Here is a 12,833-nt window from a genome sequence, read left to right on the forward strand (position 1 = left end):
CATGTAACTGAAACTAACACTGAATAACTTACGATTTCACTAAATTTTGACAGCATTTCTAATGGCCATACAGATGATAGTGAAGACTTAGTGGTGTTCATTCATCAGTGGTGTAGTGTGTTAACTCTAAAATTCAGCTGTGTTCACACCTTACAATTTTCTCCACTTAATTAGATAATTTGTTATTTAGCGAGATTCATGCAATCGCTTATCTTATTGCCGTTATTTGCCTGTAGCATGTGATTACGTTATCTCGTGCATCGACATCAGTACAGTAGTAGCAGCCCCCACAACTGCTTTACCCCACTACTTTCAAAGATGTTGGCAACAGACAGAAACAAGGAGATTCATTCCTTTTTTGTTGTGCACACAAATCACAATCATACGAGCACGTGGCATGTTCTGTAGGAGGTGGCAACTCCATTCCCCGCCACTGCCGTCTGTCAATCCCAAAGTAATTTTAATCTGAGTATACTTGCTGTGAAGCCAACAGAATCTTTCAGTCCCTGACTGTAGCTACTCAAATAATTTTTAGAAAGAGCTACTAATGAAGTACATTTTTCTAACTTTCTTTTGAATCACTATGGATTCCCTATTTCTTGCTTTAGATGGGAGCTTGCTGAATATATCATCAACAGGGTATGCAACCGTGAATGAAGAGGCAAAATCTACATGAAAGTTATTTCTTTGTCTTGTATTGTGACTCTGTGTATATCACAGATCAGTTGAAACCAATTTTTATTATCAGCAACAAAAACTTATGAAATACACGTACTGGGCAGCGAGCATAAGGATTCTTGGATCCTTAAAAAGGCTTCTGCAAGATGTACAATTATCTGCTTTACCCAATATCCTTACCGTTTGCTTCTGCTGAACAAATACTTCATTTATTTGAGGTGCACTGACCCAACAGTATAATTCCATATAACAACACGGAGTGAAAATATGACAGAGTTGCCACAAGTTTCCTCAAGTGAAATTCCTTGATATTTCCCTGATTTACGGACAAGTTTCAGCCTTTTTCCCCAACAAATATTACATTTCAAGGGTAAGTTAAGACATAAGCAAACGAACTGTTTTTAGATGGAGAAAGCAAGGCAAATGGTATATTGTTTCATTAAGACCACTGATATTTTATTTCAATAAAACAAGACACATTAGGTGATAGAAATACCTACTTCTTTGGAGTCGCAAGACAGATTTAAAATACCTTCAATGATTTTAGAAATAATCTCAGAAAAAAAGTGGGCCTCTTGAAAGAAGTGTACAAGGTGGGGAAGAATTGTGTAAAGCAACACTGTAGGTGACCGCCAACAAAATGTTGGTTCTACTATGTTCATTATTCTCAGTTTTACTCATTGTGTTATATCTATTATTTTACAGGTACTATGCGATTTTTCTTTTGATAAATATATTGAGTACATAGTGTACAAACCGCCAGTGACTGACAATTTTCTTCTTTCTTATTGTCCATACTTTCCAATACATAAACTACTTTTGAAATGCCAAAATGTACTAGAATAAATAAAATGTCTGTAAAACACCACATTGTACAACGTACTTGTGGTGAGACAGTCGCAATTCCTGAAATCCATCAACCACGGCATCTGGCCTGCTGAGGAGCACCGCAGTCCTGGGTCATGGATAAAGGTCTGCTGCATAATGCCACACAGAAACAGACTGATGATGATGGATGATGATCTGCAGACAAATCAGTGAGACTAGCTCTGACGTGTAGGGCCTGCACATTAATGGGAATTGAAGGGCTTCTGATAAGCGGGCCCGATCTGTTAGAGATACCCACAGAAATGGCCTGCAGTTTTGGCCCCTTCATGGAAATCCACTCATGTGGCCAGTTATTCATGAGTCACAGACAGCATGTTAATGAAATGAGAACATGGTAATCAATCCATGCAACAGATAACTTGTTCAAGTACTCTGAATATCAATAATAATGAGGATGGGTAGCAACTCGCCGTAAAGATGATCTCTGAACTGCAGACAGGCATGTAGAAAAGACAATCACACTCTCACAAGTAAATTTTCTGCCACAGCTTTTGTCAGAAAATGAGAGCACACACACACATTCACACTATCATTGAGACACAACTCATGCACACATGACCGCTGCATCTACAGTCTCTGAGAATCAGATCCAAACAAACCACTCTTCATGCCTCTCTACATCTTGTCAGCAGCCGCTACGCTAGGGGCAAGAACTGGTTGCAGCACTGACTGCAAGCTTAAGGGAGTGGTAGGAAGGGGAGAAGCAGCAGGAATGAGGGAGTATGGAAGCGGTGCCCCTACTCAGCTGTGCCCAGCCAGCAACGATGCACATCATCTCATTAAACAAGCCATTTCATCTGTTTAAACAAAAATTACATTTTTCCAGTGTTTTCTCAAATTTCCCTGATATTTGCATGACTTGTTTGAAATTCCCTGATCTTCAGAACATATGGTAACCTCGTACGAAAAATAAACCAACTGTCTTGTCTTTACATCAACACAGAGTTAAAAAAGCTTCATTAGTTCATCCACATGTTGACTCCATTTTAACTTGTTACCCAGATACACACCCAAATATTTTACACGCTTTTACCCTTTTACCACAGGTTGTTCCTCAATACACACAATACACATACTTGCACACAATCTCACTCACAGAGCACAAAAAAAATCTGTGTGCAAATTTTGCCATTTCAATTACATGAGAAGATTTCACCGCTTCTAAAAGTTAACACATTGTTGTAACTTACAACCGTAGGTTAGACTGACTGCTGTTATTATGTGTCTTTCTTTGGAGTGTGACAGTAGAATAAAACTCCATCAGAATTCCATTCAGATCTACCTAATGGATAACCTTAGAAACTGGGATACTGGCAATCCGAATTAAGCAAAATGTTCATACTGAAGGTGGCATTCCACATATTCCTCCACATCATGTCACACCTGTGGAAAACACTAGGTGCCTAGATACTGAGGGTCTATGCCAAACAATAGTCACCAGCTTCACAGCAGATTACATACAGACACAAAAGCCTGGGACCTCTGGTTTGGCATATAACTCATCAGCATGCCAATTTTCTCAGTATATGTGCAGAATAAATGGTCATTACCTACAGAAACATATTCAACTAAGCACAGACAGAGGTGAACAGTTGCTTTGCATGAAATTCAAAATCGAGTTATAGTATATATAAGTAACTGATACATTCAAAAACTTAGAAGCAGCAGCACACTGAAGATTGTGACGACCACCAAGAATCTTTACAGATGTAATGACTGCACAGACCGATTCTTTCATTTTGACGTAAACTAATACTGTCTCACACAAACAAATTACAATACCATTAACTTCTAAAAAATTATTTTATTGTACTATGCGTGGCACTTTTTGAGAATTTGTTCCCCTTTTGTAGTGGTTTTGCTTTTATATTTGCTAGGTGAAATGCATTTCTTGCAAATGAGGTACAGAACTTTATGCTTTGTGTGTTACACAATTATTAAATTCTGTCAAGTGATGAATACAAAAAATCAGAAACAAAACACAAAGAAAAGCAAAATGTATTTTGCTCAAGGTGGGCACATAAGTTTCTGGATAAATAAGAGTTATTTATAAGCAAATGCAATACTTGTGAATGAGACCAAAGTCTCCAAACATATCACACTTAACACAACTCATTTAAGAAGTGACTGATGACAGAAAAGGTTTTTTCTCTGTGAGAAATAACATTACATTTGCACAGTAGAAGAATTCCAAATACCCATTATATTACACACAGAATAGCACACAAACACACAAAATTTACACATAGGAGCAATAACAAACAATTGCTGCCATAAAGAAGTGAAACAACAAGGCACAATTTCACTTTCTCTACCTCATTATATACATGCCAGACAAATGTAAATATAAAATCAACAGGCCGAAAATTAAAATACTTACAGAGAAAAACTGAGTGATTCACAGCACAGCAGACATTAATGGACAGAAAGCAGAAAGACGAAAAACTGCGATCAGAATCAAATGCACCTCCTCCAGGCAGAAGAGGATATTGGGAGGGGGGGGGGGGGGGGGGGCACAAGGAGGATCTCGGCTCCAAACAGACATACAGGATTAAGAGTGCCAATATGGATTGATGAGGTAAAAATAAATTAAATGAAAAGGAAAGATTCTACTTCCCCTTTTTTGTTTTATTGCGTTCCTGTTACATTCATTTATCTTACGCTCTCAAATTTTTCTTGTTCTCAGTTTCCTCCCTATTTTTAATTTGTTCATAACTTATGTACAGTCATCTGCTATTCGTCAACTTCTCTCTCTCTCTCTCTCTCTTACCCTGCCAGGAGGAGACATCTAATTCTGAAAGCATACGATCTTACACATTTTTTTGCGTTGCCATTGCATGCAACTTTTTGGACAGATTTTGTTTATTTTTGTAGTGTTAACAAACACAAAATCTACATTATGCGTCACTGCACTGAACTCTGTGCAATTTTTGGTTGGAATTACTACAAAACACGCAGGTCATAAACCATTTACTAGTCAACAAAGAATTTTCTACTCACATATTTTAGAAGTGCAAGAATGTAGAGAGGCAACAATCTTAAGCTGAATGGTGCAACAAGTCCTCCACTAGCTGCTGCGGAACCCTGTGCCAATCTGTATGCAGACAGCACATCAATAGCAACATTGATGAAGGCATCACGAGCATCAGAAAGTGACGATTCATGGGAACGGTCCACAGCTGTAAAACCACAGATGAGGTTTAAATAAAGTACACTTCTTCCTCACATCTGTACATTAAAAATAAATATTTTAACACACACTGCAGTGTACACTTTAGTTAACATAACAACAACAACAAATTTAAATCTCGCAAAAAGTCTATGTAAGCTCAATACAAGCAAAAATGTCACACACATGTTAAAAATTTACTCTAGCACAACCATAAATTATGTAACGTTCATAATCAGGAAACATTACATTCCTTATGTGCAAGTAAACTGCATAGTTCAAATGGTTCAAATGGCTCTGAGCACTATGGGACTTAACATCTGTGGTCATCAGTCCCCTAGAACTTAGAACTACTTAAACCTAACCAACCTAAGGACATCACACACAGCCATGCCCGAGGCAGGATTCGAACCTGCGACCGTAGCAGCCGCGCGGTTCCGGACTGAGCGCCTTAACCGCGAGAAAACTGCATAGTTGAACAGCATTCGGTATACATGTTATTTAGTAGCCAACACCAGATAGCATCTGGAATGCAACTATATTATGAAAAGGAAAGTTGCCACTCACCATATGGCGGAGATGCTGAGTCACAGAAAGGTGCAAGAAAAAGCCTGTCACAAATTAAGCTTCTGGCCCATAAGGCCTTTGTCAAAAATGGACAAAAACAAACACATACACTCTCTGAGACTGCAGTTATATGTGTGTGTGTGTGGGGGGGGGGGGGGGGGGGGATCTACTTTTGACAAAGGCCTTATGGGCCGAAAGCTATTTGTGACACTCTCTTTGTTGTGCCTATATGCAACTTGGCATCTCCGCTATATGATGAGTGGCAACTTTCCTTTTCGTTCAAAGTATGTAGAAAGACAAATCTTTCCTGTGGACTTTTAGTGTCTAGCTACTTGCCTTTCTTCCTAGGTTTAATATTGTGTTACATTGTAATATCCCTACATATGTATGTGCCAATATGAATCAAAAACTAAACTCCTCCCGAACAGGCCATGCAAGCCCAACAATACCAACCTGCCACCGTGTCATCCTCACCCCACAGGCATCACTGGATTCTTTCAAGGGACTCAGCCATATAACTTTCTATTCACTGATGTAATTTTCGTTTTAGTGTGTATGTACCTTTCTCATTATTTTAATTAGATATAACTTTCAGACATTCTTTTGTGTCATTTCTCGTGTGTTACTGAGAGTCAAACTGCAGAAAATTCTATGCCAAATACATGAAACTATGGTGTACTGCACTCACATTTCACCATGTACACTGATCAAGCCAAAACATTACAACTGTCTACCTAATAGCCGGTATGTCCACCTTTGGGACGGATAACAGCGGTGATGCATAGTGGCAAGGAAACAATGAGGCCTTGATAGGTCACTGGAGAGAGATGAAACCACATGAACACACAATAGTCACCTAATTCCTGTAGATTCTGTGGAGGGTGGTGATGAGCTGCTCAATCACAGCCCAGATGTGTTCGATCGGTTCAGATCCTGTGAGATGGGGGACCAGCACATCAACTGGAACTCGCCACTTTGTTCCTCGAACCAATCCATCGTACTCCTGGCCTTGTGACACGGCCCATTATTTTGTTCAAAAATGCCACTGCCATCGAGAAACGTGATTGCCATGAAGGGGTGTGCGTGATCTGCAACCAGTGCATGATACTCCTTGGCCACCGTGGTGCCTTGCACGAGCTCCACTGTACACATCAATGCCCAAGTGAATCTTCACTGGAGCGTAATGGAGCTGTCGTCAACTTGTCTCCATCCTGCAGTACAGGTGTCAAGGAACTGTTCCCCTGGGAGATGACTGACATGTGCCCTCCCATCGGCACGACAATGAAGGTATTGGGGTTCATCAGACCTTGCAATGCTCTGCCACAGCACTAATGCCCAGTGCTGATGGTCACTTGCCATTTTCAGTTTTAGATGCCGATATCATGGCATTAAGATTGGCAAACGCATCAGCCGTTGGCTGCCATGGCCCGGTGCACTGTGTGTTCACACACACTTGTAAACCACCCGGCATTAAAGTCTGATGTTAGTTCCACCACAATACACCGCATGTCCTCTTTAACAGTCTGTCCAGCCTACATCTGTAATGATGTCTGGACGTAGTTACACCTCGGTTTCGCCATACATTGAAGACTCTCTCCACAGCACTCATCAAACACACGACAAGTTGTGCAGTTTCCTAAACTGCTTGTGCTAAGCCTCTGGGTCATCACAATCTGCCCTTGGTCAAATTCAGATAGATCACATGCCTGCCTCATTCCACACAAGGAAAGCATGCTCACGGATACTACGTGCACCGCCCAAGTGTCTGACCGGCAGTCACTCCTCGCCAGGTGGCAATGATACCACTTGGACAGATTTATATTGATAGTAGGTCAGTGGCCATAATGTTCTGGTTGATCAGAGTATATTAGTCAGAAGTTGTGGCTATTATATGTTTAGGGCCTACAGCAAAGAGGAGCATGGCACTGAAAGCAAGCCAATCTTTTAAAAGACTGATCACTTCACTTCATGGTTCACAATCCACATCAAACTGAGGGTCACTTAGTAATTGTCTGGGTAAGACAATCCAAAGGTCGGAGGAAGGTAACAGCATACCACCTCTAATAAGACCCAAGTCTAGTAAACCACTGTGGTATTCAAATCAACCTTCAGGTCAATGACTTTATGTGAAAACATGTACACACTTGTTATTACAGTGGTTATCAATCAAATTTTATTGTGCGATACTAACAATAACATAATATCTGAATTGGTAATAACTATGAGACTAATAATGTGGAAGCAATGGATGAGCACACAACGGACAGATCAAGTCCGTACATGTTGTCATGCAGTACTTGTTTCACCAGTGATGTAATCATACCAGTGTAGGTGCGTACACACACAGTTTTTATGAATTATTTTTGTGTAAAGTTACAAATTGGTGTGGCACAGAAAAGGATTTAGCTAGGATATCGATTTGGGTGTCACTGAGAGCAACTTTTGAGCACTACTGGGACATTAAGTGCGACAATAAAAATATTCATTGAAATGCATGTGAAAATTGGTATTAAACTGAAAATAACAAAATAATGAAAGATGTCACCCGATACATCCCTTAAATATGCTCAAAATTATAGAAAATGCAAGTTAGAGGAAATTTCACATTCAAAGGAATCCTAAAAAGTCTTGTGTCAATCAAACCCAAGAGCTACAGCAGCAACAGAAAGAAAATATAAAAATGTTGCAAAGCAATTACGTAGCAAGCCCGTTGGACACACAGTGGCCAATGGCAGTCCAGGTGTCTAGAGGTTACTTGCAAATGTTACTGGAAGGCAATACAGAAACTACAGTAATACAGGTATAGATGGCACAGTGACAGAGCCATATGAGTATGTACGGTGACGACCAATATCTGTGTGGTGTTAATTGACACTACATGTGATACACTAGTTATTTATATATTCTGTGACCATTATTCTGTGTAATCATCACATCAAAGAGATTGATAATTAAATTACATATTAATACAAAACACTCCTTATGACTTTATCCCACCGTTTTCACAAAAAAGTTATAATGGGGACCTGAACTTCACATACAGAAAATTTTTTACATCTACTTTACAGTTCATTGCACCCTTACCACATTAATAAATCAGAAAGGATTTTGCTCATTACTGAATACCTGTCTAGCACTAGCTAATAATAAAGATTGTGCTTCTTCATGCCAAGACTACAAATTTTTAATATTTCATGTGCAGCAACAGGCTGCTGGTGTTGTATGGATTAACATAAAGATGCTGGGACTTAAAAAGTAAAAGCTCAAAAGCAAGTGAAATTAACTGAGCTGCAAGTGTGCTTATATACTATCTACAACTCATTCATAGGCTTGCTAGATCCATTTTTGTTTCTGTAAATTAATTACTTGGTACTCTTAAGTAATATTTTCCACTTTTATAAATAGAGAGCTGGGTAACTGGAAGAATGATTTTTCTACAGTTTTAGCTGTCAAGTGACACAGTGATGCTTTGCAGAAAACTTTTTGTCTGACAAAATATTGATATTGGGGCAATACATAAAATAAAGGCAACGACTCACTTATAGTTGAAAGATATGTGGTGTACAGAAACATGCAACAGAAAATTATTCGTATCACCTTTTGAGCTTTTGATATTTCTCCAGTGGAAATACACACATTCACACAAACACACAACCCCACACACCTAAATAAACACACCTGTGAGACTCGCTTTGGCTACGAGCGTGTGCATTTGGGTGGTGTGTGTGAATGTCTGTCTTTCCCTTGAGAAAGTGCAAAACATCAGATGCTAGTATGAATAGTTTCCTGTCGCTTGTTTCTAGGCACATACGTCAGTCAGCTACAGGTGAATGGTTGAGTTTCCTATATTTTATGTATTATTCCATCCAGGAATTTCCATTCTTGGTATGTGTGTAATTCTTCTCGGTGTTCCCTAAGTTGCGAAGTATTATCTGATGTAGTTTTACAACAGACCTCAGTGTAAGAAGATGCGATAACGAGTGCACTCATTGCAGCTCCCACTGGCTGAACCTTTCGCTGTTGTGGGCATGTATACACATCCTGCTGTGCCACTCCCCAGATGCTGTGGACGTGTATGCCACCTGGGTTTTCCTACAGTGCTAGGGATATCTGCAAGCATCCTGAGCTGCAGACCTCTCACTATTGCGGATGAGTTATTTCCATTTTTTGATGTATAAGAAAGTTTTGAGTATTTACCACACAACATACTTATCTCATTGCATGCTATCATCTGGGAAAAACTTCATTTCAGTAACTTTAATCATTTACGTGATATGACGACTATTATGGTACACGATTTGTGAGGACGTGAACGGGAACTTCGCTCAGGACCACCAGTTGGATATAAAACCCAGTAAGTAGAGAATGAAGTGATATAGTGTTCTACTCTGAATTTTAAATAAAATTTTGGTGTCTTATCTACATTTAATTCACTGCAATGTATGAGCTAAAATCAACCACAAGCAAAGTTTATGCAATGCGTTTTTACCTCTGCAAACTCTATTAAAATTTTGTGCTAAGTTCTGTTTAATTTGGTGCAGCACAGAAAGTACAATGGATAAAAAAAAATTCAACTCTTTATTGAGTGAAGGCACCAGTATTTGGTGATCAGTACTACCGTAGCAAAAATCACCCTCAACAAGGAATGCTAAGAGCACATCTGTACCAGTGAAAGGGTTAAGACCACTGTTACAAATTCAATCTCTCAGGAGAAAAACTTTTCACTTCCGTGGAAGAATCTAGTTTCAACACTTTTATCAAGTTTGTTGACATTTTCAAGCAGGAGATACATGATCTGTTGTAAACTTTTTTTTGTTACGTATTGAAAACCTATGAAGTCAAGACGGGCACATGAAATCATCCTTATTGGGATTGATTACTAGTTTTGGCTAACAATCTAGTCATCTTCAGATCTAAGACATAAAACAGATGTTTTCATGTTAGCAACATCCAGCATTTGCCTGCGAAAGGCAAAGGTCCCAAGTTCAAGTCTCGGTCTGGCACGCAGTTTTAATCTGCACAAAGTTTCATATCAGCCCACATACTGTTGCAGAATGAAACTCTCATTTTGGAAACATCCCCCAGGCTGTGGCTAAGCCATGTCCCCGCAATATCCTTCCTTTCAGGAGCGCTAGTTCTGCAAGGTTCACAGGAGAGCTTCTGTAAAGTTTGGAAGGTAGGAGACGACCCTGGCAGAAGTAAAGCTGTGAGGATGGGGTGTGAGTCGTGCTTGGGTAGCTCAGCTGGTAGAGCACTTCCCCACGAAAGGTAAAGGTCCCAAGTTCGATTCTCGGTCCGGCACACAGTTTTAATCTGCCAGGAAGTTTCATATCAGCGCACACACTGCTGCAGAGTGAAAATCTCATTCAGGATACAGCAGCTTACAAAACTGCACATTATACTGTAGCAGGGAGCAAGAGTATATATATGAATTAATTACAGAGTACATATGATAAAACATTCGTGATTAGTGTTGGTGCCATTTGGCTTCACAAATCAGTAAAATCTTTCTTAAAATGACAGCATCCATACATGGCATAATCAAAAACAGCCTTTCATTGTTTGTAGGCAGTGTAATTGAATGATTGTCATAAAACTGAAATATACCTTAATGTTGAAAAGAGGCGGTGAAAATAAAACAATTTTTGGATATGGAACTTCCACTAAAATGATTAAATCTTACCGAAGGTGTTATGCTCTTACAGCTTAATATCTGACACAATCAGTATTTACATTTTTTAGTAACACAGATCATATATATGTTGCTGTGAATAGTATGGCAGTTTATGCAGATTACAACATCCAAGAAACACAATATTTGGCAAATACATAGTATAAAAACGTGGCCAGTACTGTAGTGAAATAGGGACAATGGTCACTAGGTTTTGATACCGGGGGTTTAGGACCGTAACAATGTATAAACAAAATCTGCCATTTTGACATATCTGCTTCATCACTGTCTTAATGTAAATCTGGGACAATGTTAAATGAATGTAAACACATTAACTACCATGAGGCACCTTGATTCTCAGCAATGAGAACTTAGCTGGTAACAGTGAGAGTATTTATATTATTGCAAAACTTCTTTTTCTTTATCCCTAAACACACATTTTGTAGATACATTGTTATGATTCTAAACCACCACCACGTTTCTTGAGGTGAAGACTTCTAGGTGCCATTAGCAGCTAGCTATACAACTTACGTAAAATCTACATGTTGTAATAACACTTTAAGAAACAAGACATAAATGTAATTAAAATTTAAATAATTGACATCAATACTACTAGCAACTAGCACTTGTAAAAATCAAATCAATTATTTACGGTCACAGTAGAAAGTTGCCCCAGGTCTGCGCCGTTCCAGGATGTACTCTGAACTTCCACAGGTATATACACCTTATCAATAAGTGATATATATTACCAGCAACCAGATCTCATAAAGATCATATTTATCATCCAAGGCAAAAGTAATAAAGTCACCCACAGTTACGTTATACATCTATCTACATCCGTACTCTGCAAGCCACCTGACAGTGTGTGGCGGAGGGTACCTTGAGTACCTCTATCGGTTCTCCCTTCTATTCCAGTCTCGTATTGTTTGTGGAAAGAAAGATTGTCGGTACGCCTCTTCGTGGGCTCTAATCTCTCTGATTTTGTCCTCATGATCTCTTCGCAAGATATACATAGGAGGGAGCAATATACTGCTTGACTCCTCGGTGAATGTATGTTCTCGAAACTTCAACAAAAGCCTGTAGTGCGCTACTCCTGAGCATCTCTCCTGCAAAGTCTGGAGTTTATCTATCATCTCCGTAACACTTTCGCAATTGCTAAATGATCCTGTAACAAAGCGCACTGCTCTCCATTGGATCTTCTCTATCTCTTCTGTCAACCCTATCTGGTACAGATCCCACACTGGTGAGCAATATTCAAGCAGTGGGTGAACAAGTGTACTGTAACCTACTTCCTTTGTTTTCGGATTGCATTTCCTTAGGAATCTTCCAATAAATCACAGTCTGGCATCTACTTTACCGACGATCAACTTCATATGCTCATTCGATTTTAAATCACTCCTAATGACCACTCCCAGATAATTTATGAAACTAACTGCTTCCAGTTGCTGGCCTGCTATATTGTAGCTAAATGATAAGGGATCTTTCTTTCTATGTATTCGCAGCACATTACACTTGTCTACATTGAGATTCAACTGCCATTCCCTGCACCATGCATCAATTCGTTGCAGATCCTCCTGCATTTCAGTACAATTTTCCATTGTTACTACCTCTCGATATACCACAGTATCATCCCCAAAAAGCCTCAGTGAACTTCCAATGTTATCCACAAGGTCATTTATGTATATTGTGAATAGCAACGGTCCTACGACACACCCCTTCGGCAGATCTGAAATCACTCTTACTTCAAAAGACTTCTCTCCATTGAGAATGACGTGCTGCATTCTGCCAATTAGGAACTCTTCAATCCAATCACACAATTGGTCTGATAGTCCATATGCTCTTACTTTGTTCATTAAACGA

The 12,833-nt window shown here is 39.3% G+C and overlaps 1 protein-coding gene across 2 annotated transcripts in view; it reads right to left on the bottom strand.

The window, feature by feature from the left end:
* LOC126419119 (protein transport protein Sec24A) overlaps positions 1 to 12,833 on the bottom strand; it is a 147,758-nt gene that overhangs the window by 20,190 nt on the left and 114,735 nt on the right. For both annotated transcript variants that reach the window (XM_050086217.1, XM_050086218.1), the window contains exon 17: positions 4,567 to 4,745. In XM_050086217.1, the coding sequence (XP_049942174.1) occupies positions 4,567 to 4,745 (179 nt within the window). The remainder of the gene's footprint in view (positions 1 to 4,566; positions 4,746 to 12,833) is intronic.

This window comes from Schistocerca serialis, chromosome 9 (genome assembly GCF_023864345.2).
Source record: "Schistocerca serialis cubense isolate TAMUIC-IGC-003099 chromosome 9, iqSchSeri2.2, whole genome shotgun sequence".
In the NCBI taxonomy this organism is placed as follows: Eukaryota; Metazoa; Arthropoda; class Insecta; order Orthoptera; family Acrididae; genus Schistocerca; species Schistocerca serialis.